The 27,270-nt window shown below is 41.9% G+C and overlaps 1 protein-coding gene across 1 annotated transcript in view; it reads left to right on the plus strand.

Annotated features, from left to right (window-relative positions):
* The first annotated feature begins 1,615 nt into the window (after positions 1 to 1,615).
* ATG10 (autophagy related 10) overlaps positions 1,616 to 27,270 on the plus strand; it is a 93,094-nt gene continuing 67,439 nt past the window's right edge. Inside the window, exons 1-3 of the mRNA XM_057421400.1 lie at positions 1,616 to 1,628; positions 3,494 to 3,619; positions 8,802 to 8,921. Coding sequence (XP_057277383.1) covers positions 3,494 to 3,619; positions 8,802 to 8,921 — 246 coding nt within the window. The 5' untranslated portion in view covers positions 1,616 to 1,628. The remainder of the gene's footprint in view (positions 1,629 to 3,493; positions 3,620 to 8,801; positions 8,922 to 27,270) is intronic.

Below are 27,270 nucleotides of genomic sequence, written 5' to 3' on the forward strand. Positions count from 1 at the left end.
CAGGAATATTCCAACAAGATGCCTTGGGCCTTGTGAGCTCTCCACACCCAGCAAATTACAATCAAATTGGGAGCTCCATGGTTGCAGAATGTCACATTACCACCAACAGCAAAACACCGCTTGCCTGTGGAGGTTCTCCATTGCAGTATGGTCTCCAAAGCTCACAGGGTAGCTCATTTACTCTAAATGCAAATCACAAAACTCTTTAAAATGGCAGTTTCCTGCTAAACAGGTAAACCCCACATTTTAAAGCAACATTTTAAAGCACTGGAAAAGGCTGCCCAGAGAAGTTACCATCCCTGGGGGTAATTAAAAAACCATGTAGGTATGGTCCTTAGTGACATGGTTTAGTGGTGGACTTGGGAATGTTAGGTTAACAGTTGGATTTGAGGATCTTAAGGGCTTTTTCCAAGTATTCTCTGATTTTGGGTTCCATTCATCCATCCAGATATATTACTATATACTATATACTGTAAACCATAGATTGTATATTTGGATTTCTGCACATACTACAGTTTGGATGACTTAGTCATGCCAGACAAGACCTTACCACTAAAAGATGCATGGCTTAATAGACTTGTAAATTTTAAAAATAAGTATTTTAGCATTTGTGTAGCAAAACAGCTTCTGTGCACTTGGCAAATTTTCACACCTAAAAGCAATTATACTGTCAACAGAGCTGGGTAACAAAGTAAAACAACACCCATCAGGCATCTTGTGGAAGTAGCTCAGGATTAGTATTTTGGTGAGACCATTAAATTTTTCTTGTTTTCACCCAGACAGCTGCCTAACCACAGAATCAGAATCCCAGACTGGTTTGGTTTAGAAGGAACCTTAAAGCTCATCCAGTTCCAACCCCTGCCATGGGCAGGGACACCTTCCACTAGACCAGGTTGCTCCAAGCCCCGTCCAGCCTGGCCTTGAGCACTGCCAGGGATGGGGCAGCCACAGCTTCTCTGGGCAACCCGTGCCAGGGCCTCAGCACCCTCAGACAGAAAAACTTCTTCCTTGTATCCAATCTAAATCTTCCATTTAAGTTTGAAGCCATTCCCCCTTGTCCTATCACTAGGGTCCCAGATGAAGAGTCCCTTGCTTCATCATGGATAACCACACTGGATACTCCTTCACTCATCCACCATGTTACATTCCAAGACAGTGCAGAAATGAGCTGGCCACTTCAATTTTGCGTTTCCCCCTCCTCACTAGGGGGAAGTAATAACATTTTGTATTTATCTTGTAAGGAGAGAACGGCGGTGAAGCCAGCGAAACCGATTAGGAACACGCAGATGCGTCATTGCTGAGTTCTTGGAGCGAGGCAGCGAGTCTGAATTAACCCGGGGCTAGTACGGTTGACGGTGGCGGAGGGAGCGGACAATGGAGCTGGGCAAGAGTTCCGGTGCCCCGGCAGCTAGCCGGGAGCGCTCCCGAGCCATCACCTCACACGGGCAGCGCCACGAACACCCACGGCGACTAAACCCCCACCCCCCTTGTACCTCGCGGCCGAGACCAGCACCTTCAGCCGCGCATGCGCTACCGCCCCCTCCCTCCCGCCGGCCGCGGTCCGCCGCACGGCGCGCGTGCGCGGAGGGCTGGCTGGGAGCGTGGCGCTGGCGGGAGGCGGAGGTACGGTACGGTACGTGGAGGGCGGTATGGCGGAGCAGCTATCCCCCACTCCCCGCTTCCTCGCTTCAGTTCGCCTCACCTCAGGCGGGACGGTCTGCCCATGGCTCCCCCCGGGGCCCGCCGCCTGCCTGTCCCTCCAGTAGCCCCTCCACCACCACCCGGCGGAGGGCCTGAGGGGCTCCACATGGCGGGGCGGGCAGGGAGGAGAGGGGCCGGCCTGGCCGGGGCTTGCCTTGTCCCTGCTGCCTGGGGGGCCCTGAACTGGCGCGGCTGGCTAACTCCGCTTTGCTCGTCGCTGTTAAGTCTTTTCGGGTTATTGTAGGGAAGAAAGGTGTGCTGCGCGAGTGCCAGCAGCCTGGTTTCACTTCACAGCTGTTAATGTTCCAAAGCATATACCACTTGTCCAAGACAGCGGATTGAGCTAAATGATCTTAAGGTCCTTTCCAACCTTTTCACCATTCCGTGATTCTGTGATCTCTGCTTAAAACGTGAGAGCTGTACTTTCCTTTACATTGGACGCAGTTGTGCGGTCCATCATCTGAACTGGGAAATTTGAGAACTGCAGAAGCTTTACCCTGCCTGTTTTCCACATTTCCTCTTTCTTGGCATCCGGGTGTCACAGGGTAAGGGGGGCTTGAGTTAACTACCGTTGAAAATGAGGTGTTTTCAAGTGCGAGACTAATGATTAGGTCATGAGTGGACAGGGTGATACTGTGATTGTGGGCCAGATCCTGGAAAATATGAACATAACATGAGGTGCTGTGTCCTCTGTGGTTTTTTTTTTTTTGTTAAGAAAAACCATGTAATAGTTAACTGAGTATTTGAGTTTGGTGCTGCATTGATGCCTGATGTCTGTAAACTGGCTGTGTTTATGAGAAATCCTCTTTGAAAGAGGGTAAAAAAAGTAAAATTGGAAAGATCCTCTGGAAGCTTTTATGTTACCTTTAAGACCCTGGAGCGAAGCATAAGAGGGAAAGGGAAGGTGCTCATTCGAAGCATGTTGGGACCCCCTGAAGCCACATTGTTGGGCCATTGAGAGCTGTGATGCTGACATGAGCAGGAGCAATTGCTTCTTCGGGGCTCTGATGGCTATTGTGGAGGTTCTGGGTCTGCAAACACTTTGTTAGGGTGTTGTGGAGCCATTCAGTTCCCCAAGAAAAAGGTGGTAAGCCTATGGAAGTAGTCCTCTTCCATGCAGTACAGTCACTGGCTATGCAATGCTGCTAAGGAAATGTATGTCAAAACATCCAGCTTTGGTCTCTCCTGTACAAGAAAGACAGTGCCATATTGGAGCAAATCCAGTGAGGGGCCACAAAGATGATTAGGAGTGGCTGACATACAAGGCAGGGCTGAGGAATTGGGACTTACCAGCCTGGAGATGAGAAATGTCAGTTTGAAATACTAATGGGAGAGAATAAGGAAGAGGGAGCCAGGCTTTTTGCGCTCTATATTGTGAATGCACAAGAGGCGTTGATCACCAACAGATACATAGTTTTTTTCATTTAAACAGCAAACTATTTACTGCTGTGGTAATTAAACACTGGAACAGATTTTCTGGAGAGGTTGTGGCATCTCCAGCCTTTGAGATCATCAAAACCCAACTGGAAATGGTCCTGAGCAACCTACTCTAGTTGATTCTTCTGTGAACAGAGGGATTGGACTAGATTATCTCCAGAGGTCCATACCAACTTCAGCCATTTTGTGTGTCTGATTTTCTAATGTATTTGAAGAAATTTGTCTTCATTTTAAAGAACCTGTTTTTTCTCCTCCTGCCCTTCCCAATGCTTTGTTGTTTTTAATTGCTAGAAATGAGTGAAAGTTTTTAGTGTTCACTTTATGTGCCAGTACTAACATCTAGTTTGCTCTGCAGATGTCCTGTAGGACAGCAGGTGGAGAGGACTTCCTTTTGGAAGAAGAGAGATTCAAGCAGTACTGTGAAGAATTTATTAAACATTCACAGCAGATAGGAGATGGTTGGGAGTGGAGAACTAGCAAGGTAAAATAATCATGTTAATTTTTAGATACCCTTTCTGTCATTTTTGAAGTGTTGACAACTGCCACAAGCTGGAACATCCTTTTTGAGGGCAGTTTATTTCAACATATGAAATAAATGGTATTTTGCACAGCTTGTCCAAGAACAAAATAGTGTATAGATGGTTTACATGAGGATATATCTGTATTGAATAGGGTTCGTGAATCCAAAAACTACGGCACTTTGTGGTGTAACTTTGAAGGGTTACCCAAGATGATTTCTGTTTTGGTCTGAAAATGTCTTTTAAAGTATTAGGCAGTCTTTGTTTTCAGAATTCCCAGTGTTAGAAAAACAGTCACAGCTTTCAAGAAGACTTTCAAGTGGCTGGCTATGCTTAAAGTGAATTAAAAAAAAAAAAAAGAAGCTGTTCCTTCTAATCTTAACTGCCTAGCTTCGTGTTCCACCCACTGGTATCTGTACCTTTGTCTTCTAAGCCGGCACCCTTTTTTCATCAGAATTCTCTTTGGTTTGGTACTTTAGTTTTAGATCCTTTAGAACCTTGTAATTGTAAAAGCAAACCATGTTGAGCTCCCTGACTATCTGACATGTTTTCCAGTAGTTTAACCATTCTTGTGGATCTCCTCTGAATCTTGTCCAATATATAAAAATCCTTTTTCAGCTGTGGGCAGAACTAGACAATGGATGTTGTATCATTGTGAAATTCAAACCTTCCTACTCTGGGCAAGAGGTTGTGGTCATGTATCCAAGGATCACTTTAACCCTGTAAACTGAAATAGCACATAGTTTTTATTCTAAATGTGTGACTTAATGTTTTGCATTAAAATACATGTTAGTTGCATACAGCAAGCGGAAAAACCTGTATAAGTGATCAATCCTCCTTATTTGCTGGTTCCCCATAATTTTCAAACCTCACCAATAATAATTACATACTGTTTCTAGGTCATTAATCAAAATTTTGAGTAACAGGGATGAGTCCCACAGGACCCCATTAGAATCACATATGATGGTTCCCCATTTTTTTAAGTTACATTTGATATCTGTGAAATTAATCATATTTTCATCCTTTAGTGGGAGTCAGATTAGCATGGGATTATTTTAATGTTTTAATTTCCACTTGTGGAATTAGCAGTTTTCTTACAGAAGTCTGAGCATGTATTGTTTGTGTTTATCAAGCAAACATGTCTTTACTATGATAAAACCTATTTTTCTTACAAAATAATTACATGTACTATATGCTTTTCTTTATTTACTGCATTCTACGTAATGTCTTCTGTTCTTTTGGTTGGGATGACTTCAGTATGTGAATATGTGTACAGTTACTCAAATTAGCCAGTATATAAAGATACATTGATACATGCTGGCTTTATCCAAGCTTCTCTGAAGCTTCCACAATGCTCAAAAACCTAAAGATCAGCAGTTATTATGTACTGATTTAAAAATACCTAACAATAGTCGTGTCATGTTAATGTCCTGCTTACCCACCACTGAAATGAAAACTTCTTAATAGTTATGGTTTATGGGTACATAATTTGTATTTGTTCTCTAAATAAGAACAGAAATATTTTGAGTAGTTGCAGTTTCTACTTTGAATGCTTCTGTTATTTTCCATCTAATAATAAATCCACATTGTTCTAGGATGTCTCTGCCCCACTTTTTTTGATGTGTGGGCAATACAGGTTTTCCTATGTTTTGCTTTTCTGACTGTATCTGTATGATACTTTGGGGTACTCATTATTATCTGTGTATTTCTTCTCTTTGCTGTAGAAGATATGCTGCTCTAGATTTTGTGTTTTACATTAATGGATTTAGTGGTTTTGCATGCTTTCATGAATTTTGAGGAGAAAAATCATGCTTCTACCATTTTGAAGTGCAGTAAGTCCTGCAGTAAATACATGCCATCACTTCTGTGGCAACTGTACATTAGCATTTGTAAATCACAAATTAACAGAATTTCAGCAAGAAGCAGGATTCTGGCCTTAGGTACACTCTGTTTAGAAGTTTTTAAAAGAGTTCAAATACTAGCTAAGTGTTATAGTGAACCCTTTTTTACAATGAGCCATTTGAAACTTTACATTTCAGTCCAAGGCTGTATTTGTGAGGATTTATTCAACAAAGAAGGATGCTCTAAGCCTCTATTGGGTCAAAGTTTGAGCTTTCTGTGAAATAAGAGGCTTTGCTGAAAATAGCAGAATGAGATAGAATTTTGTTCTTACCTATGAAAAAAATTTTAAGAGATTTTGTTTTTTTCTTTTTTTTAATGGGTCAAGTTGGTGACTCTGATTTCAGTGTGATAAAAACCTGGCCATTGAGACCACCCATTTATGTAGTACGTAGTCTGGGAAGGAAGCTTGGCTTGTCGTTAACAAGATGTCCCATTATTTTTTTGCCTTTTTTTTTTTTTTTTTTTTTTACCCAATGTATGCATTGTGGGTAGTTCAGGGCACTCTTAGTTTTGCTGATGTAATGCACTTGGGTCCTATTCCTCATTCGGTACTCATGTGAATAGACCCATTGATAGCAATAAGACCACACAAGTAAACCAGGCTTATAGAACTGTGTTCTTGTGTTCCTGAGTTTTCTGCAGAGATTAAATTTGCATGATGAAATACTCATTGTTTTTGTGGATCTGGCTCTTGTGACGTAAGCTCACATGGCCCAAGCAGAACCATGTATTTATAGCTGTAAGTGAAATGTTCTAAACTATGTTATTTTTATAATCTGTTTCTTTCTCCCAGAAGAAAGCTGTAAAAAAGCCAAGAGCACCTCTACTGTAGGACTTGAAGCTAAACTGGAGTGGTTATTAGGGGTGGATGGTTAAATCTTGGCTGTGAAAGCTGCCCCCTGTTAGCTTTCTGCTTTATGTTTCTTATTCCCACTCTTCTCTCCCAGCAGCACTTACTCCAGTATGATGCTGTTGATGTCCTGAGTGAAGAATCTTTCTCTACCTTCTCCCATGACAGCTCTGGCAGCCTGGAAATTGGGAAACAACACAAGGCACGATAAATTCCCAGCTACAGACAGTCATAAGCAGTCAACAAGAGCATCACAAGCAGAGATAAAGATGCCATTATCCCACTCAGTGCTTGTCAGGCTCCCCCTTGAATACTGTACTCAGTCTGGGTCCCTGACTTACTCACTTAGGTTAATCTAGATAATCATATCAGGGGCTGTATCAGTTCACTTTTGCTTATGATACTCAAAGGATAGCTGGAGTAGAAATGAGCTTCCTTTCCTCACTAATGAGATCAAACTCCTTGCTAAAGTATTGATATATTTATAGGGGCAGAAGGGTGCAAAACAGGTATCACACCAGGGGGTGCGAAAGGAAGGTTGCTTCTCTTTCCTGCCACCTCTCCTCTGGCCACTGACATGCGGCTATCAAATACAGAGACGGCTAAATCCAATTGTCCATAGGTATTTTTTCATGGCACTCAAATGCTACAGAATGCACAGGCTGTGGCACTTGGCTCCTTCCTGCTGACAGGAAGAACTGGTTCAGAGAGGTGAATGCTTCAGTGAAGCAGTCCTTCTCTGGCAAACCTCACTGTGCCTTGGGGCATTTTACCTCTGTGGGTGGCCGTAGTAGTTTCTTTGCTGCTCTTAGGGGGATGAATACCTGTGCGCGTAGCTGTAATCCTGCTGACACTCCCATGAAGCTCAACAAGGAGAGATTTCAGAGAGTGTTGAGGTTGAGGGAAGTGGCTGCTGCACTGGCAAGTTAGTGTTAATTTTTCTGTCACTGTTGCACCCTGCATACACAGTTCTCCACTGCACAGGCTGCAGTTTGGTTCTGCACCCATGACATCCAGCAAAGTGAGGCTTAGTGACGAAATAGGGCAAGCAGTTGGAAAAATTGTAAGCCAGGGCTGAAGTATACAAACGGTGTATATGTGTGTGCATATGAAATATACAAACATAGTATGATTCATGCTTAAAAACTCATGGGCAAAAATAGGTGTAGAGAGCATTATAATTTTTAATGTGTGAAACTTGGTGAGAACAAAGTGAACAAGTAGCCCATAGTGGATTTTGGAGGTACATGTATTCTACAGTATCCTTAAAAAGAGAGAACTGATGTGTTGGAATAAAACTGGTGTTGATTTAAAGGTCAGAATACATAAGATAAAACTGTGTCAGCAATGACAGATTAACCAAAGACTTAAATTATAGTGTGAAATTTGCAGCCCTGTCAACAATTTAATGCTACATTAATGAACTTTGTAGAGACTGTTCTGAATAGAATCCTTTTTCATCCGATGTTGTGCATATGCTTTCTGTGTTTCTTTAAAATAAAATGTAATGAAACAGCTAACAAAACCCCTATTTATTTGTTTCCTTTGAGAAACAAGTTTTTAACATGCAGCTACTGTTGTGTTCTGTATACGCTTTCTCCCTTTCAGAGTGTTTTTCCAGTGATCTGTTACTAAAGTTTTTCTCTCTTCTTGCTTCTAATTAAAAAAAAAAAAATACATGTTTTTATATGTGTGTAGACAGCCAGGTCAGCAAGGGGAGAAAGCTCCTAAAACCGTCTCCTGCTACTCTGAAATTGCAAAAGGGCTTTTTACAGGAGTAGACCCTGTGGCCTGGGAAGCAGAATGATAAGAAAGAAACTGGGATAAGGTACAGCCTTGTCTCTTTTCTCTTACATTTGACCCTCAGAGGTGATAAAGAGAAGGGAGCAAGTAGTCACACTGCACACGTGTTCTGAAGTGTTGCTGGATTGTTTTTTTTGTCTGGGTTTTGTTTTTTTTAGGACTTTAAGAATGTTAGAGGGGGAACAGAGCAAAAAGAAACCAATCTAGCAAGAACGGGGAAGTTTATACAGGCAAGTATGCATTGCTAGAAATAGGTCAAAATCATAAATATCTGCTCATCTCTTCATGAACTTGGTGCAGTGACTTCCTGTTTGCTGCATATCCTGATTCCCAGGTAGCAGTTGTCCTATTCAGTTAATAGCTGTATAAAATTTTATTTTTACTGTTCAGGTCTTTGACTTCCTTTAATGCCAACAGCTAGTATAAACTACTTGGGAGAAGATGCTGAAAAGCAATGCAGTCATTGGTGACTATAAAAAGACCTGGGAGTTTACACCTAAATATCATGCTCTCTTTATTTTCTAGAACAGTGATAGCATTTAGAATTTTGGTTACAGATTTTTTTTTTTTTTCTTGTTTTCTGAACCCAGGATCTTGGTGATGGTTATCTCAGTAAAATACACTTCCAGGTAAGAAATAGAAGCATCCCACCAGATCTCAAGGAGAAATGCAGTGCTAACATTGAACAAGCATTATTTACACATGCTGAAGTAAGTACACGTTCTAGACTTGTGTTTGTAAAATAAATGATGAACAAGATTTTTAAAAGATACTATACTGTTAATTAAGTCCTGCCAGAAAGATTTCAGATTGACCAGTGGCTTTAAATTGTTTTCCCTGTAGTTGTTCTCATTCAGGTGTACAGCTCTATTAGCGATGAGGACTGGGATGAAATGGGAAGATTCCAGCATCTTTTATGTATATGTTTTCCTCATGGAAGGGTATCTCTTTGCGCTTTGGTTCACCAACATTAAGGAAACTTTTGTGTGTGTGGAAAAAAGATTAAGCATCTAGTTATCTTAGAGATAAATATTAATTAAAAAATAAAGAAAATTTTAGGTTAATACTCATGTAAATGAAACTTACTGAATAAGTTGCGTGTAAATATTTTACAATCAGTGCATATTTTTCTATTGTGGAACTAACATAAAATATGGAGCAATGTTTTGAAACTGGTGATGGGAAATAAAATAGATCTGGTGTTCTTGAAGGAGAATAAACTTCTTTCTTGCAGAAGATGAAAATGATTCATTAAATCCAGGGTGAACTGATCTGAATAATTACTTGATTGTTTGATTCTGCATTAGACCTGCAGATTACTGACTAATCAAGATATAAACAGTAGATATTCACTGTCTTGTTATGTTGTTACCATAAATATGAAGAGAAATCTTGGGTTATAATTGACTGAAAACAATGCATTCTGTATACTATAAAATATTGAATAGATGGAGATGGTGTATTTTCCAGGTACCTTTTTCAGTAGCAGTTCCTTTTCTTTTTTCCTCAGCCTACTGTTTTTTCTTTCTTTTTTTTTTTTATTTTTTTATTTTATTTCACACTGTCTCTGGTACAGGGTCTGAAATGAGTGTTATTTTGGCCTGGTTTCTGAAGGAAATGACACTTAAAACAACCATGCTGTTTGATAGTCTGTGGAGTAGTAATTTCTACTGATTCTTTAGTTCACTGACAGCTTTCAGCTGTATTTTGAAGAGGGGTAGGTATCAAAAAGTGTTTGGTTCTTAAAAATTTTGTGAAAGCAGATATTTGACTAGAGGAAAAGTACTTTTACTGGCAGGTAGAAGCCTGGTCTTCATATTCTGTTTGTCTACTCAGTGCAAATGACTAGTGCAAGCACAGGGCTGGACTAAAGCAGCACCTTGGTCTCGCAGAGTGCCATGAGGAGCAGCAAGGATTCTCTTGACACAAGGAAGCTGTAAACAAGATGTGGTTCTTTTATCAGCAAGACAAATTGTTCAATCAACTGAAAAAAAAACAAACAAAACGTTTTACAACCCCTTAGCTTTGATATGAATTGGAAGCTGTATAATCTTTAGAACCATAACCTTGCATTTGTTTGATAAATACCAGTTATAAGCATACTATGTAAGTCACAGCTGAAGCATTTTAAGTTTTCTTTTAATTTGCATTCTAGTATTTGTTCAAATGAAGGTTAACAGTGCTTCAGAAGTTGTTACTTGTCACTATGACATTGTATACTTCAGTCCTGGCTAGTAAGAACAGATGAAGAGTGAAGCAAGGTCTTGGAAAAAATATTGTAGATTATGAGACATGGGGGTGTGTGTAAGAGAAAAATTGAGTTTCTTCTCCAAAATACTCACTGCCTAATGCAGATTATGTTGCATTTTCTTTCTTCATTGAACTGAAGGCTAACCAGGCTGTTAAAGTTATTTAATCTAGAAAATGGTAGAAGGATACCAGTAAATTGGAAAATGAAATTTGCTACAGATACATAAAGTGAAACTATGCATTTCACCCTAAGGAGAAAGATGGAAACAGTGACTCTGTAGGGGATTAATTTGCTCAAGCACAGCAGTGGCTGTATAAGATGCATATTCTTGCCACAGATGTTCCATGTGAGAGTCCTGTTGCACGGTTCTAACAGTCTGGTGTTACGGAGTTACTGCAGTGTCTTTCAATAAATTTCTGAAATATATTCTGTTGAATAGAGTTCAGCAAAAGTTGTGGTCTTGTTAGAAACTGGAAAGGTTTCCACTGGCTACATACTTTCAATATTTGCCAGTTTTTTTCCTTAGAAAATTTGTAAATGTTATATATTTGAATTCTGACAGAGTTCTAGGTAAGAGTTTTAATTTATTTGGAAAAAAAGTCATCTGATAGTTGCGTATTCAATTTTCAGTTTCAGAATTACTGTTATGATCTAGTTTTTTCTATATTGTATCTCTACTGCTTGTGTCTTACTGAGGTAATTCCATCTGCCAGTAGTCAGATCTTCAAGGCATGGTGGGAGATATCATATATAGTTTTATGTGAGATTATTAAACTAGGAACAGTAAGGAAATTAAAGTCAAATCAATATCCAGTGTTAGGAACAACCCGTGTTGTCAAAAAGACGAGGGAAAAAATGTACTGTAGCATATGACAGGCCATATGAGGCCACAAGATTTTCCTCTCCTCTTGCTGGGAAATCAGTTGAGAGATTACAAATAGAATGTTAATTTTGGGAGGCAAGGTGAAAATTAGGATGCAAATTAGAAATCAGATTTTTGAAGCTGTGTGGAAATACGGGAAAGTTATCTCGACTGAGTACTTAACTTCTGTTTAAGTGACCAAAGACACATCAGAGGAAAGGTGATGTTGAGTAAATCAGTGAGTATATTGTGTTGTAGCAAAGAGTACAAGAGTACAGTTAGGATATTGAAACTGCAGAGAAGCGAAAGTACCTGTTCTATTTGTATTTAATCTGTAAAGGAATGGTAAAGTCTGTGATACAGTACAGAAAATATACAGAATAACTGAAGCAACTTTATTAAAACAACAAAATCAGTTACCAGTCAACACAGGATCAAAAATGTGCTAATTATATGGCATCTCCAGAGAAAATGATAAAATTATTTGAGCAGTTTATTTCAGCTCATTGGCCATATGGATAGTTAATGTTTCCAGTTTTCTGTCTCATTGTCTGGTGTCTAAATATTTGGAGCCTTCCTGGTGAAGGAGTGATGAATAACTGTGTATTCTGGTGTTTTCTAGAGCAGTCTGTAGTATGTGGTATGCTTGGTGCCATTTATACAAGTTGTGTTTTCCTCTGAGAACCAAGAATAAATTTCTGTGTGGGTTTCTTTCTGCTTATTTTAGATATCTGCAATACAGAGCGTGTCACTTAGATCTTTGTTTCAGCCTGAGGGGGTAAAAAATGCATTTTTGGGTACAAATCAGTCAACCTATTTTAGGTGTCTTCTCTAGGAGAAGATGAGCTAAAAAGTGTCTGTTTTGCTTCCATGATGATCAAGGGAAGCTAGATGGTTAACCTGGATGTAGATGTCTGCCTTTTGTCATGTGGATCTCATACAACAAAATCTCATATGACAATACAGGGCTGAGCTCCTTAAAAGTAGTAGCAGTTTTTTCTGGTGACTTCACTGAAGCTGAGATTTCACTTCAACATTGAAGCTCAACCTTAGTTGAGGCCTGTATTTTGTAAAGTAGCAATTAAAAAAAAAAAAAGAATTTAAGGATAAACCATTAGAACAATTTGCATTGATTTAAGTTTTGACTGAAATCCCTGCATTGTCACTGGCATGCCCATGCAGTGGAATGCCTTGGTCATACAGGAGATCAGAATGTGTACTCAATGCATGCAGTGGATCTGCATGTGTGAGTGTGGCAAAGTACCACCCTTCTTTGGGGTGGTGGTAGTGTGAATTGTTGTATTCCAGTTCCTGTTGGAACAGCTTACTTGCACAGAGGTTCCTGTATTGCATGTATTGTGAGAACTAGAGGTCAGTTGATAGACAGTAGGTTGCTGTGTTGGAGGCAGTCTTCTCTATAGAACCAAGAGGAATACAGCAGAAGCTAAGAACAGGTTTGGCAGTCTGTCCTGGGTTCAGCAGTAGTAGTCATGTGTTTTTTTTTTTTCCTTTGTGCTAGCTGGTGCAGTGCTGTGTTTTGACTTCCAGCCTGAGAACAGTGTTGGTGAAGTCGATGTTTTCAGTTGTTGCTAAGTGATGTTTACCCTGACCAAGGACTTTGTGAGGCTCATGCTCTGCCAGGGAGGAGGGGAAGCCGGGAGGAAGCAGAGATGGGGTGCCTGACTCGGGCTAGCCAGGGAGGTATTCCATACCACAGCACGTCATGGCCGGGGTGGGGGGTGACTGGGAGTTACCCGGAAGGACACGGGCTTCCGGGTGGAACTCGTCTTCCCTGCCGGTGGTATCGTATTCTCTTCCCTTGTTATTTTCCCTTATCATTGTTGTAGTTGATAGTAGCGGTGGTGATTTGTGTACATTGGTTGCTGGACTGTTCTTGTCTCAACCCGTGGGAGTTGCACTCTTTCGATCCTCCTCCCCGTTCCTCCGGGAGTGGGGGAGAACCCCGGTGGGGGAAGGACACGGACCTCAATTGTTGTCAGCTCGGCACCACTCACTGGGAGTGAGTGAACAAGTTACCTGACTGGGTTTAAACCACGACAGTTCTTTTTGGCGCCCAACGTGGGGCACGAGGGGTTGAGATAAGAACAGATCTGACTGGATTGGTAGTCACTCGTCACAATGCTGATTTATTGGCTCTCAAGGTTGTTCCTCTTGATCTCACAGTTTCAGTATATCGTATCTTACGTTCATCCGGTATTTGCTGTATTAGTGTTTTTCAAGTGTGGGGCTTGGGCTAAGGTTTTTGTCCCATTGTACTTTATGGTAATGACTTGTAATACAATAGAATCATTGATCATGAAACTGATCTGGCTTATGTTCCCAGTGTGGTCACCACCTTTATACTTTGGGAGGTATATGATGGAGGTGCTTAGCAATTACACATCTTTTTTGTCCTTCTCAGGTGCTCAACCTGTGAAGGAGACATTCTTTTACCCTCCCAGTCGTCCCCCCAGACCATTTACATTTGAGAGTTTTGAATTTTTTGAATGGCCTTTTAATGCTGTTGAGACTTGTTTGCTGATGGTGATGGGAATCACCATGCTAACACGCATACAGAGTGTGTTTTGCCCACTACTGATTTCAGGAGTTAAGCAGAGTCAGGTTTGGGTCTTGTCTGGGGTCAAACGACGATGTAGGAGGACCGAGAGATTTTCCCTGAGGCTGGACAGCCATGAGTGGCAGGGTGTGTGGGATAGTATGGGCAAGTATCTAGGTCAGTGGGCCCCTCCAGTACTTTGGAATTTCACTACCGAACAACTGCAAAATCCAGAAGAATTAGTAAAACACTTAAATGAGGTGTGTGTTCATTCTGGCCATACCAGAGATGGACAAATCATGGCAACGTGCTGGGGCTTGGCCTATGCTTACAGGACCTTGTTCAACACTATCCAGCACCTTCAAAAGGAAAAGAATGTCGGCGGATCTGAGGGCAAAGCAACAGTCACTACTCAAACTTTGGCTGCAATGAACTGCGCAGCTACCCCAGCAGCAAGTACAGCAGCTGCTCAAACTTCAACTGCAACAGACAGCGCGGTTACCCCAGCTCCAAGCACAGCAGCTGCACCACCCCCAGCAACAAGTACAGTCGCTACGCAAACTTTGGCCTCAATGAACAGAGCAGCTACCCCAGCGGCAAGTACAGCAGCTGCTCAAACTTCCACTGCAACAGACAGCGCGGTTACCCCAGCTCCAAGTACAGCAGCTACACCACCCCCAGCAACAAGTACAGTTGCTACTCAAACCACAGTGATAATCACTGCAGCCAAACCAGAGGACCAATTCGTACCAATATCGGTTGCCCCTGTACGCAAGAGAACAAGCAAAAAGGAGGCAAAAAGGGTGAAGCGAGATGAAGAACCAATGAATTCACCACCCGGTCCAGAATCTGATCAGGAGTCATCATCACATGACGAAGAAGAAGAAGAAGAGGTAACTTCTCGACCTCGGACCTCAACCGAGCTGCGGAATATGCGAAAAGATTTTACCCGTCAACCAGGGGAGCACATCATCACCTGGTTACTCCGATGCTGGGACAATGGGGCCGATGGTCACGAACTAGAAGGTACAGAAGCCAAGCAGCTGGGATCACTTGCTAGAGAAGGGGGAATTGACAAAGCAATTGCAAGAGAGAAAACGTCCCTCAGCCTTTGGAGGCGGCTCTTGGCAGCTGTGAAAGAAAGGTTTCCGTACAAGGACGATGTTACGAGTCGTTCGGCCAAGTGGACTACTATAGACAAAGGCATCCAGTCTCTGAGGGAATCGGCCATCGTAGAGATGATCTATCACCTCAAGCCGAATAACGGGGATACACCTATAGATCCAGATGAAGTTGAATGTACACGACCCATGTAGCGAAAACTTACACGGAATGCACCGTCATCATATGCCCATTCATTGGCAACAGTGACCTGGAATGACATAGTACCACTAACAGTGGATGAAATGGTTCATAAACTCCGAGAGTTCGAAGACAACCTCACCCCTTCCATCATCTCAGCTGTGGAAAAACTGTCCCAGGACCTCAAACAATTGAGGGACGATGTATCTGATTTATCCAGCTCCTCACGTGTACCAACACACGTCTCAGCTATTAACAAAAGGCGTCCTATTGTTCAAGAGAGGAGATACAGGAGGTATACGCCACGGGGTACCCTATGGTTTTACCTGCTGGATCACTGAGAAGACATGACAAAGTGGGATGGAAAACCTACTTCAGCTTTGGAGGAACGGGTGAGTGAACTGAAGAGGGGAGCAAGGGCCAAGACTGATCGTCCCATGAGAGCTACGGCTTCAGTCTCTGGTGAGCAGTTTCCCAGATGGAGTGGAAGAGCTGATTTTACTCCAGCTCCTGTGATAATGAAGAATAATCCCTTTCAACACGACTTAAGTGTCCAATGCTGTGACGACCATTAGAGGGGCCCTGCCTCCAGCCAGGTGGAGGTAGGGGACAATCGGATTTACTGGACTGTGTGGATCAGATGGCCTGGCACATCAGTCCCACAGAAGTATAAGGCTCTAGTAGATACCGGTGCACAGTGTACCCTGATGCCATCAAGCTGTCAAGGGGTGGAACCCATCTATATTTCTGGAGTAACAGGAGGATCCCAAGAGTTGACTGTGCTGGAGGCTGAAATCAGCCTGACTGGGAGGGAGTGGCAAAAGCACCCTATTGTGACTGGTCCAGAGGCTCCATGCATCCTCGGCATAGACTACCTCAAGAGAGGGTACTTCAAAGACCCAAAAGTATACCGGTGGGCTTTTGGTATTGCTGCTTTGGAGACCGAGGAAATTGAGCAGCTGTCCACCTTGCCTGGTCTCTCAGAAGATCCCTCTGCTGTGGGGTTGCTGAAAGTTGAAGAACAACAAGTGCCAATTGCGACCACAACAGTGCACCGGCGGCAATATCGCACCAACCGAGACTCTCTAATTCCCATCCATCAGCTGATCCGTAGACTGGAGAGTCAGGGGGTGATCAGCAGGACCCGCTCACCCTTTAATAGCCCCATATGGCCAGTGCGAAAGTCTAATGGAGAATGGAGACTAACAGTAGACTATCGTGGCCTGAATGAAGTCACACCACCATTGAGTGCTGCCGTACCGGACATGCTAGAACTTCAGTATGAACTAGAGTCAAAGGCAGCCAAGTGGTATGCCACGATTGATATTGCCAATGCATTTTTCTCCATTCCTTTGGCAGCAGAGTGCAGGCCACAGTTTGCTTTTACCTGGAGAGGTGTCCAGTTCACTTGGAACCGACTGCCCCAGGGGTGGAAACACAGCCCTACCATTTGCCATGGACTGATCCAGACTGCACTGGAACAGGGGCAAGCTCCAGAACACCTGCAATACATTGCTGACATTATTGTGTGGGGCGATACAGCGGAAGAAGTCTTTGAGAAAGGGAGGAAAATAATCCAAATCCTGCTGAAAGCCGGTTTTGCCATAAAACGGAGTAAGGTCAAGGGACCTGCACAGGAGATTCAATTTTTGGGAATAAAATGGCAAGATGGACGTAGACAGATCCCCACAGATGTGATCAACAAGATAACAGCAATGTCTCCACCAACTAATAAGAAAGAAACGCAAGCTTTCTTGGGTGCAGTGGGGTTCTGGAGAATGCACATCCTGAATTACAGTTTGATTGTAAGCCCTCTCTATCATGTGACCCGGAAGAAAAATGATTTTAAATGGGGCCCTGAGCAGCCACAAGCCTTTGAGCAAATTAAACGCGAGATAGTTCATGCAGTAGCCCTTGGACCAGTCCGGACCGGACCAGATGTAAAAAATGTGCTGTACACTGCAGCTGGGGAGAACGGTCCTACCTGGAGCCTCTGGCAGAAAGCTCCAGGGGAGACTCGAGGTCGACCCCTCAGCTTTTGGAGTCGGGGATATAAAGGATCTGAGGCCAGCTATACCCCAACTGAGAAAGAGATACTGGCAGCGTATGAAGGGGTTCGAGCTGCTTCGGAAGTGATTGGCACTGAAGCACAGCTCCTCCTGGCACCCCGGCTGCCCGTGCTGGGCTGGATGTTCAAAGGCAGGGTCTCCTCTACACATCATGCAACTGATGCTACATGGAGTAAATGGGCTGCACTAATTACACAACGAACTCGAATAGGAAATCCCAGTCGTCCAGGCATTCTAGAAGTCATCATGGACTGGCCAAAGGGCAAAGATTTTGGAATGTCACCAAAGGAGGAGGTGGTGCGCGCTGAAGAGGCCCCACCATATAATAAACTGTCAGAAAGTGAAAAGCAGTATGCCTTGTTTACTGATGGCTCTTGCCGTATTGTGGGAAAGCATCGGAGATGGAAGGCAGCTGTATGTAGTCGTGGACGACAAGTTGCAGAAACTGCTGAAGGAGAGGGTGAATCGAGTCAGTTTGCCGAGATGAAAGCCATCCAGCTGGCCCTGGACATTGCTGAACGAGAGAAGTGGCCAGTACTTTATCTCTATACTGACTCATGGATGGTGGCAAATGCCCTGTGGGGGTGGTTGAAGCAATGGAAGCAGAGCAACTGGCAACGCAGAGGTAAACCCATCTGGGCTGCTGCACTGTGGAAAGATATTGCTGCCCGGGTGCAGAACCTGGTGGTGAAGGTACGTCATGTAGATGCCCATGTACCCAAGAGTCGGGCCACTGAGGAACACCAGAACAACCAACAGGTGGATAAAGCGGCTAAGATTGAAGTGGCTCAGATGGACTTAGATTGGCAACATAAATGTGAATTATTTTTGGCCCGGTGGGCCCATGACGCTTCAGGCCATCAGGGCAGAGATGCAACATATAGATGGGCCCATGATTGAGGGGTGGACTTAACAATGGACATTATTGCCCAGGTTATTCATGAGTGTGAAACACGTGCTGCAATTAAACAAGACAAGCGGTTAAAGCCTCTTTGGTATGGAGGACGATGGTTGAAGTATAAATATGGGGAGGCCTGGCAGATTGACTATATCACACTGCCACCAACCCGCCAAGACAAGCGCCATGTGCTTACCATGGTGGAAGCAACCACCGGGTGGCTGGAAACATACGCTGTGCCCCATGCCACTGCCCGGAACACCATCCTGGGCCTTGAGAAACAGATTTTGTGGCGACACGGCACCCCAGAGAGAATTGAGTCAGACAATGGGACTCATTTCCGGAATAACCTTATAGATATTTGGGCCAAAGAGCATGGCATTGAGTGGGTATATCACATCCCCTACCATGCACCAGCCTCTGGGAAAATCGAACGGTACAATGGGCTGTTAAAAACTACACTGAGAGCGATGGGTGGGGGAACTTTCAAGCATTGGGATACACATTTACCAAAGGCCACCTGGTTGGTCAACACCAGAGGATCTGCCAACAGGGCTGGCCCAGCCCAGTCAGAACTTTTACATATTGTAGAGGGGGACAAAGTTCCCGTGGTGCATATGAAGAATTTGCTGGGGAAGACAGTCTGGGTTATTCCTGCTTCAGGTAAAGGCAAACCCACTCGTGGGATTGCTTTTGCTCAGGGACCTGGATATACTTGGTGGGTAATGCAGGAAGATGGGGAAGTCCGATGTATACCTCAAGGGGATTTGATTTTAGGGGAAAACAGCCAGTGAACTCAATTGTATGCCGTTGCCTGCTGTGTAATGCTTTTATAGCCCATCAACTAGATGTCTCCAGGTCACCAGCGACTGGCCCTGACTTCCCTCCAGCCATCATCCCAACAGAGAATGAACTTTGAACATCATGGCCCGAATGGACTCGGCAGCATTATAGGGATTGGTCCATGCAGTAAGAAAATGATCTTTTCCTCTTGGTCTGTATGTATATGGATGTATATATGTGGGAGAGCGATGGTGTATTGAAAATGTGGGATCTGAGCACGACGTGAATGGTATGGAATAAGGGGTGGATAATGTCCTGGGTTCAGCAGTAGCAGTCATGTTTTTTTTTTCCTTTGTGTTAACTGGTGCAGTGCTGTGTTTTGACTTCCAGCCTGAGAACGGTGTTGGTGAAGTCGATGTTTTCAGTTGTTGTTAAGTGATGTTTACCCTGACCAAGGACTCTGTGAGGCTCATGCTCTGCCAGGGAGGAGGGGAAGCCGGCAGGAAGCAGAGATGGGGTGCCTGACTCAGGCTAGCCAGGGAGGTATTCCATACCACAGCACGTCATGCCCGGGGTGGGGGGTGACTGGGAGTTACCCAGAAGGACACGGGCTTCCGGGTGGAACTCGTCTTCCCTGCCGGTGGTATCGTATTCTCTTCCCTTGTTATTTTCCCTTATCATTGTTGTAGTTGATAGTAGCGGTGGTGCTTTGTGTTGTACATTGGTTGCTGGACTGTTCTTGTCTCAACCCGTGGGAGTTGCACTTTTTCGATCCTCCTGCCCGTTCCTCCGGGAGCGGGGAAGGGGAGAACCCCAGTGGGGGGGGGACACGGACCTCGATTGTTGTCAGCTCGGCACCACTCACTGGGAGTGAGTGAACAAGTTACCTGACTGGGTTTAAACCACGACACAGTCACTGTGCTGTGCTGCAGCAAGTTGTCATGTTACCTAGAATGAAGCAGGTTTTCAGTTTTCTGGAACTTGAAGACTTACGCCATGCACGTAATAGTTAATTGATGTTTTCTTCAGCTCATTGGCAAGCCTGCTGAATTCAGACTGTCTCCTTATTATCCTTGGATATCTGCTCGTTTCCAGACACACTCTTGCTAATTCCTGAGCTGTCCTAGGCAGTAGATGAATTACTTTATGAACTCATATGGATTTATGTCCACATAAATTCACTGACACTATGAAGCAAGGTTTCTGAAGACAGGTATGCTTAAATTCTAGTAACTACTTAGAGCAGTTTTAGAAAATTTCTCTTTATACTTGGCAGTAATTGAGTTGTCAAGTGTGGGGACCCTTTGTTTCGTTTGCCATCATCTTTCATTTGCCATCTTACTAGAAAGAGATTGAGAATGTTCTGATTTCTGTGAATCTGGTTTAATAAAGGTATTTGTTTTGATGTCTGGCTTCATAAACAGAAACTACTAATGACATTATGACTAACCATAAACAAACTTTAGACCAGGTTTGTGGAGGACACCCTTCTAACCAATGAGATCAGATTCAGTCCCTAGGATATCATTTTGTATGAGTTGAAGGATACATAAATGTTTTAGAGCATCTTCCAACAGAAGAAAAACAGCATGAGATGAAAAGCATGTAGCTAATACAAACACATGGTGCTATTTGAAAATTAGGAGGTTGCAGTTTTGTTCTAGTTAAATTTTTATTGAATCAGTTGTCTTTCTGTGTTTTCCTGACTTTATGCCAGATGAGTGTCATCTGTACTTCTCCACAGACAGCGTAAATCTTGTGTAACCACCATACTGTGTTCTGGCTAATTTAACCACAATCTTCAGTGTATATTCTTTCTTGATTCAAGTCAAATATGTTTTGCCAAGAGATCTGTCAGGGTCTGTATCGATGAACATGGAATTACATCTTTTGTGTAACTTAGTTCATACGTGGAAGCATGTTTCAAATATTTCTTTACTGACATTCTTATATTACCCAAACTTATAGCAGAGATTCATGTAAGTTGTTCATCACAAGCTTGTCAGTGAGACTGGATGCAAAAATGATCAGTTTGATGAATTTAACCTGGGCTTGGTTTTGAGGGATGCCTGTGGCACTGGTATCTTGACTGTCTGAGACAGTAGCTTCTGCTTCCATTGAAACTGGAAGCATACCCCTATGTATTTGTAGACTTTTTTCCTGTTTCAGTCATCCCTTTTTCCAGTCTAAGTATATCATAGTGACTGGAGTGGTTTTTCCTCCCTATGACTGAAACTATTCAAATGCTACAAAGTCATATTTCATTTACTTTATTTTGAACCCAGGTAGGCAAATGCAGTGAAATTATGCCTTTCATTCTAGATTTCAGTATTTACCATTATCCAACTCCAGCTTTTGTTAAGTGCTGTGTAGACACATCTCCAGCAAGGACAGAAGTTACATACATTACTATCTGAATTGTTGATAAAGTGAAGGATATGATAAAAATTTTAAATGAAGATAGTCTTCCTGCCTCAAAGAATTTATATTCTAAAATAGCAGAACAGAAAAATCTGGATTCACTTTATGCATTGTTTTGTTTGTTACTCAAATAGCTCAAGGGAGGCAATAAGTTGGAGTAGTAATTATCTGTGTGTGGTTTTTCTCAGCTCCTCTGGGTATTGCAGAAGTGAGTCAGCATGGAACCATTTCTGAAGCTAGAGCCTTTGCGACTTTATAAAGGAGTGGGCGGGCTGGGAATGTTGAAGGTCTGTTAATACCCAAAAGTAGCCTTTCGAAAATGACCACTGAACTTCACAAACATGTTGAGTAAGTTACATGGTTACTTTTACGTGGACTCCACCTTTGCTGACAAAGGTTCCTTGGTGTTAGCGAAGATCTGCCTGATGGAGGACGTGGGAATGAGTCTGACATCTTTCTTAAACTTCATAATGCCATGTGATTTGCTGTTCAGCTGTGCAGTTCAGTGTATAACAACTAAAAAAGTTACAGTTCTTAATAATTATTAATGTTTTTTCTATAAACAAGTCCGGTATTTTTAGAATTAATAACAACTCCTTTTTTTTTTTGTGCAGAAGTAAATAAGATGAACTCAGTGTAAACATTTGCATAACCACAGTATTTGTTGAATGGTTAAAACATGTGAACTGAAAACCCAGCAAACAGTACTTAAGGAGAAAAATGTAAATACATTTAATAGAATCCAGCACTCACTGCAGGAAGTAATGAAAGGACCTTAGTAAAAAGGGAGAAAATCAATTATGACATACTCAGGTGAAACATCAGTTTTTAATGAACTGTCTGAGCTTAGGAGCAGTGCAGTTGCTCAGAAACAGGTGAATTTGCCCTTCGTCTTTTTGATAGTTTCCCTGTTGCTTTGAGGAGGGAAGTAAATCATACTGCATCTGTATTCAACCCAGAATATGTTCCCTTGAAAAACCAATGTGGAAAGCTTGGATATGAAGGAAGTACTCTCATTTCAGTTTGTCTCGCATCTACTCAGACCTTTTTCATCACACTTGGCTTCCTATTCCAGTTCCATTGTCTCCTGGGAGTAAGCTCTTCCTTTGGTGCTGCTACCCAAAATGTTGCTAGTCAGCCTTAGCTGGGCCACAGAACATGTTTGTGCCCTGTAGAAACCACTTAGTCTGAGGAGATCTAGAGTGCGTTGCAAAACACAGTGAAGATGCTTGTGATTTTGCTTAAAAATATATTAATCTGCAAATGGAATTAGCCTTTATTAAACCACAGGAAAATATTCTGGTGTGGATTTTATTAACTGTTTCCTGCATGAAAAGGGTTGGCAATAGAAGGACATTGTTTAGAAATATCAAGGCTGGAAGAAACCTTGGTGTAGACATTACACCCCTTACTTGAGCGGGAGAAACCTCAATAAAGGAAGAGTGCTGTGGTGACAGAAGTAATTTGAATCCCAGATATGTCCTACTTCTGGGCCACTTCACTGATGGGGTGTCTCAAGTTTTGTGGAAGAGGTTAAATGCTTCTGTTCCTGTAAAGTTCTGGAGACAAGGGAGGTTTCTGTCTCCCACACACAGACCTTTGTAGATAATTTTCTGTGTGTCACTTCGGTATCCTGGCAAATCTTGTTAACAGTTAGTTACATTTAGTTTTCAGTGCCTTTGATGACATGATGTTGGCTTGACTATCATTGTGGGTGGTGGGACGCTGATCTGAATTCTCTTTTACATTCTTTAATTGCTGTTCTGTTTTACCCAATAGGGTATGCTTTCTATTCACAAAAATTAGAAATTGCATCAAAGCAAATACATAAACTAATTATGAAACTTTTGGAATAACTGAAGAACCATACTGTGTGACCTCCAAAGGTGATTTCTTTTTAGTTTAGATGTTAGCATCGAGTGATTCCAACTTTTTATCTTCTCTCTTAGTATTCAGAGTTGTCGCTTAACATTAGCAAATGAATGCTACATCAAACACAGAAAAAGATGCTCTAATTCAGATTTGGTAACTGAACGTGACAGTTTAGTCAGAGTTACCATGGCATAATCCCAGCAGAATGCCTGCCTTCTGCAATAAATAAACCTTCGTTTCCCATGGAGCACACTTGCTGTAGTAAGTAAAGATGGTTTTCTGAGAATCTGAACTTTGAGAGACTATGAAGTATTTTAAACTTTTTAATTACTCAAGTCAGAATTTAATTAAATACTTTTTAAGTGTGATTTAATTTCATAAATATACAGTCTGGTTTTTTTTGTGTGTGTGTGTGTGTCTGTGTATGTACCTTTTGGTAAATTAAAGCATTATTATGAGAGTGTAAAAAATAGCTTTTAAAAATGGTGCCAGAGTGGACCTCAGCAGTTGTCTTTGCCCTGTAAATTATGCTAATTCATCTTAAAGCTGTGTATGATTACATGTACAAAGACGTGACAGAGGCATGTATACCACATATTCAGATACTTACCTACCTGGGCCGTGTGTTTTACCTCTCAGTTTGCTAGAGCACTGTCTTCTTGTACAAGGCTCAGTGACTTTTTCATCCAATGTTTTCATTTCCACAAGGTTGATGTGCCTTGATGCCTGGGCAAAACATCCAGAAATCCCAACTTCTGCAGTTTTATTATGGGAAGGGCTTGTGAGAAATTAAAATGTATTTTTTTTCTGTTTTCAATTTAAAAATATTACTGTAATAGTCTAAATAAGAACTGTCGTAAAAATAGACATTTTTGTTTGTTTTATTGCTATTTAAAACAAAAAAATATTCACGATACAGTGGTTTGCTGCTACTATGTATTGTTTATCACCTCTCCCTTTTCTGCCAAAAGTTGAAATTTAGCTACCATGAGTAAAAGAGATAATCATAGACTTTAGAATCACAGACTGGTTTGGGTTGGAAGGGACCTTAAAGCTCATCCAGTTCCAGCCCCCTGCCACAGGCAGGGACACGTTCCACTAGACCAGGTTGCTCCAAGCCCTGTCCAGCCTGGCCTTGAGCATTGCCAGGGATGGGGCAGCCACAGCTTCTCTGGCCAGCCTGTGCCATGGCCTCACCACCCTCATAGGAAAGAAGTTCTGCCTAGGAGCTCATCTCAGTCTCCCCTCTGTCAGGTTAAAGCAGTTCCTCTAGTCCTGTCCCTACAGGCCTTTGTAATGAAGTCGTATGTATATCAGCAATGCTTGTGGTGGCACAAATGGCCACACCGTGGCATTCTATTATATTATTTAACATATTAAAACTAATTTGTGTGTTGTTAAGTCATACTGTTGTGGCATTTCCTAAACTGGGCTGTACTTGTTGATAACAAGAATTAAAGGTTTGGGGGGAGAATATCGGTAGTATACAACGATTCTTTTTCACATATGAGTAAGTAGATCCCAAATAATCCCAGTTAAGCTTCCAAAACTAGATTGTTTGGGACAGTTGTATACTGCAGTGTTTTTATTCAGTGCAGCTCAGAAATGGGGACAGGCATGTGGGAATACTCACTAGGATGCATATAAGACCCACGTGCGTTACTCTGAATTTTACTCTCTTTGAGTTTGTGTGGTCTCTAAACTGTGCATTTTTGTACTAAGACTTCACTTCAGGATTTGGTAGAACACATGATAGGTATTCGTGGTAGTTGTTTGGAGTTGGTTAATCTCTGAGATGTGCAAAAGTATTATGCCTCAAGCTTGTCCATTAAAATTGATGGTGATGTTAAATATAGTAGAAGTCTAATGTTAAAATTCTTGCATTGCTAAAAACAGTTGTTCATGTATGTTTTTAATAACCTGGCCTTAAGAAGGTAAAGGGAAAGGATTTTTTAGCAATAGAAATACCTTTGACATTAATTGATACAGAATTGTATTTTAGTTTGGCCAGTGCAGGGTATGGAAATGTAAGAGCCAACCAAATCATGAATAGTGTTTTGGAAACCTGAGTTTTAAAGTATGCTTCTCTTTCATGCCCATACATACGTGGTAAGCTAGTGATGGTGGCAAATAGGGCTGAATGGAGTGACTAAGAGTGATCTTTGTTTCCAGTGCTCTGGGTGGCATTCCTGCGCCAGAACCTTGGGTTTGGATCAGTTTGCTTCCACCCAGAGTAGCCAGAGCATCCCGAGGGACATTGTAATACTCCGCTCATAATCCCAGCCTTTGGCTGCTCCAGGGGCAATCTGGCGATTCACTACCCTAACTCCAGACAGAGCATTGTCTTTCTGTCAAGACTGTATTTTTTCAAATGTTTATGACATCAGCTCACAAAAAAGCAACATGACACCATAGTGTTTATCAATACTCTTACACCGCAAAGGAAACAAAATCACAATCCAGTCAATTGTTAGCATTTTCCTTTTTATGGTGGATCTCAAAATACTTCATGTTGCCAGCCTTGCATATATGCCTTCCTTTGTTTCTTTTAAATTAAGCTGTACTGGTGCAGTATTACGCTCTAATGTTCTAGGGACAGTGATTATCCATATTGGAGCAATACTTTTATTCTGGCTAAGGGCCTGTATTTTGTAGCAGTTACGTGATTCAGTGTGTTTCACCTGCAGCACACAGGTTATGTTGGCTTGGAGAGAATATTACAGATTTAGGGCCCTACAGTGAGCTTCCTGAGAGCTAGGCAAAATGGCCAAACTTCCTTATGTTGCTGCTTTGTAGAAAATTCGTTGTTACTGTCCTTTTAGCTGTGAGGTCTAACCAGTAGTTTTGTTTCCTCTGCAGCACCATCTTGCCATCACTGTCTCTGAACTGTTCACCTGGGTCAGTCTTAAGATACGTGAAGCAATCCTTTTCTTGCCTTTGTTATGGAGAAGAGTTATTATTTCCTACACTGGAAAAAGATTCCATTTCATACTTCCTTTCTACATGCTGAATCTTTCTATACTCCAGATCTTACTTCTTAGCTTTATTAATGAATAAGCAGCCATTGTTGGTTTTATGTTAATATTGTAAAGATAGTGATTTAGCTTTCTTTTTGAGGTCAGAATGTGGTGTTCCTTGAGGACATTATAGAGTTATACTGTGTTTTTGAAGTCTAGTCCTTCTTAGATAGAACTAAATAACACTGAAATTGATTGAGATTTAGGAACTTATGCTGTGGAAAATATGTTCTAGATTTATGAGTTGTTTTGTTGCCAGTAGTAACAATAACTGATTTTTCCTCATGCAGACAAATGCACAGTGAGGAGACACTGCTTTCTTCCCTTTTATAAGTCAAATCTTAGTGTATGCCCTTTAAAAACACAGTGAAAGAAATAAGATTTTTTTTTTTTTGTACTGTACTGGTATTTACATGATACTGCAAAGACAGTTAAATATGGTGGTTATGAACACCCCAATTTAAAAATTATTATTCCTGTGGTTTACAGCTGAAAGGAATTTGGTTATGTGAATTTGTATGGGATACAGGTGTTTTCCTGAATGAACAAGATAATACATCTTTAATACATAGCGGGTATTTTTTCACTTGAAATCAGCTTGTTAATGTTGTGTAATCTTTCTGCCCTGGTTTGCCAGGGACTAGATCAGACATTGCTTATGCATGCTTATTGACAACTTCAATGAGACCCTGTCAGTTCTACTGTATACAAGATACTGAAAGAGTCAGGGCAAAGGGATGATTTGGGGCAGGAAGATACACTGCTTAACGTAAATGGTTATCTGTAACCAGGAGTATTTTGCTCAGTGAGTGGGTAACTTTTTTGTTATAAACTGTGGTGGTAGCAGTGAAAATAAGTAATTTCAATTGACCCAAACATCTTTTACCATTTTCCTCTGAATTGTGGAGAAGGACATAATGTCATATGGTAAGTAAGATCTAAGTTCGCTTTCTGAAAAAGGCAACAGTAAAGTGTAAAAACTCCTCGGGATCATGAGGTGAGCATTTCTCTGGGATAAGTAATAAAC

This window comes from Pezoporus wallicus, unplaced genomic scaffold (assembly GCF_028554395.1).
Source record: "Pezoporus wallicus isolate ANWC-B61680 ecotype Strahan unplaced genomic scaffold, APGP_CSIRO_Pwel_v1 contig_2595, whole genome shotgun sequence".
Taxonomy (NCBI): domain Eukaryota; kingdom Metazoa; phylum Chordata; class Aves; order Psittaciformes; family Psittacidae; genus Pezoporus; species Pezoporus wallicus.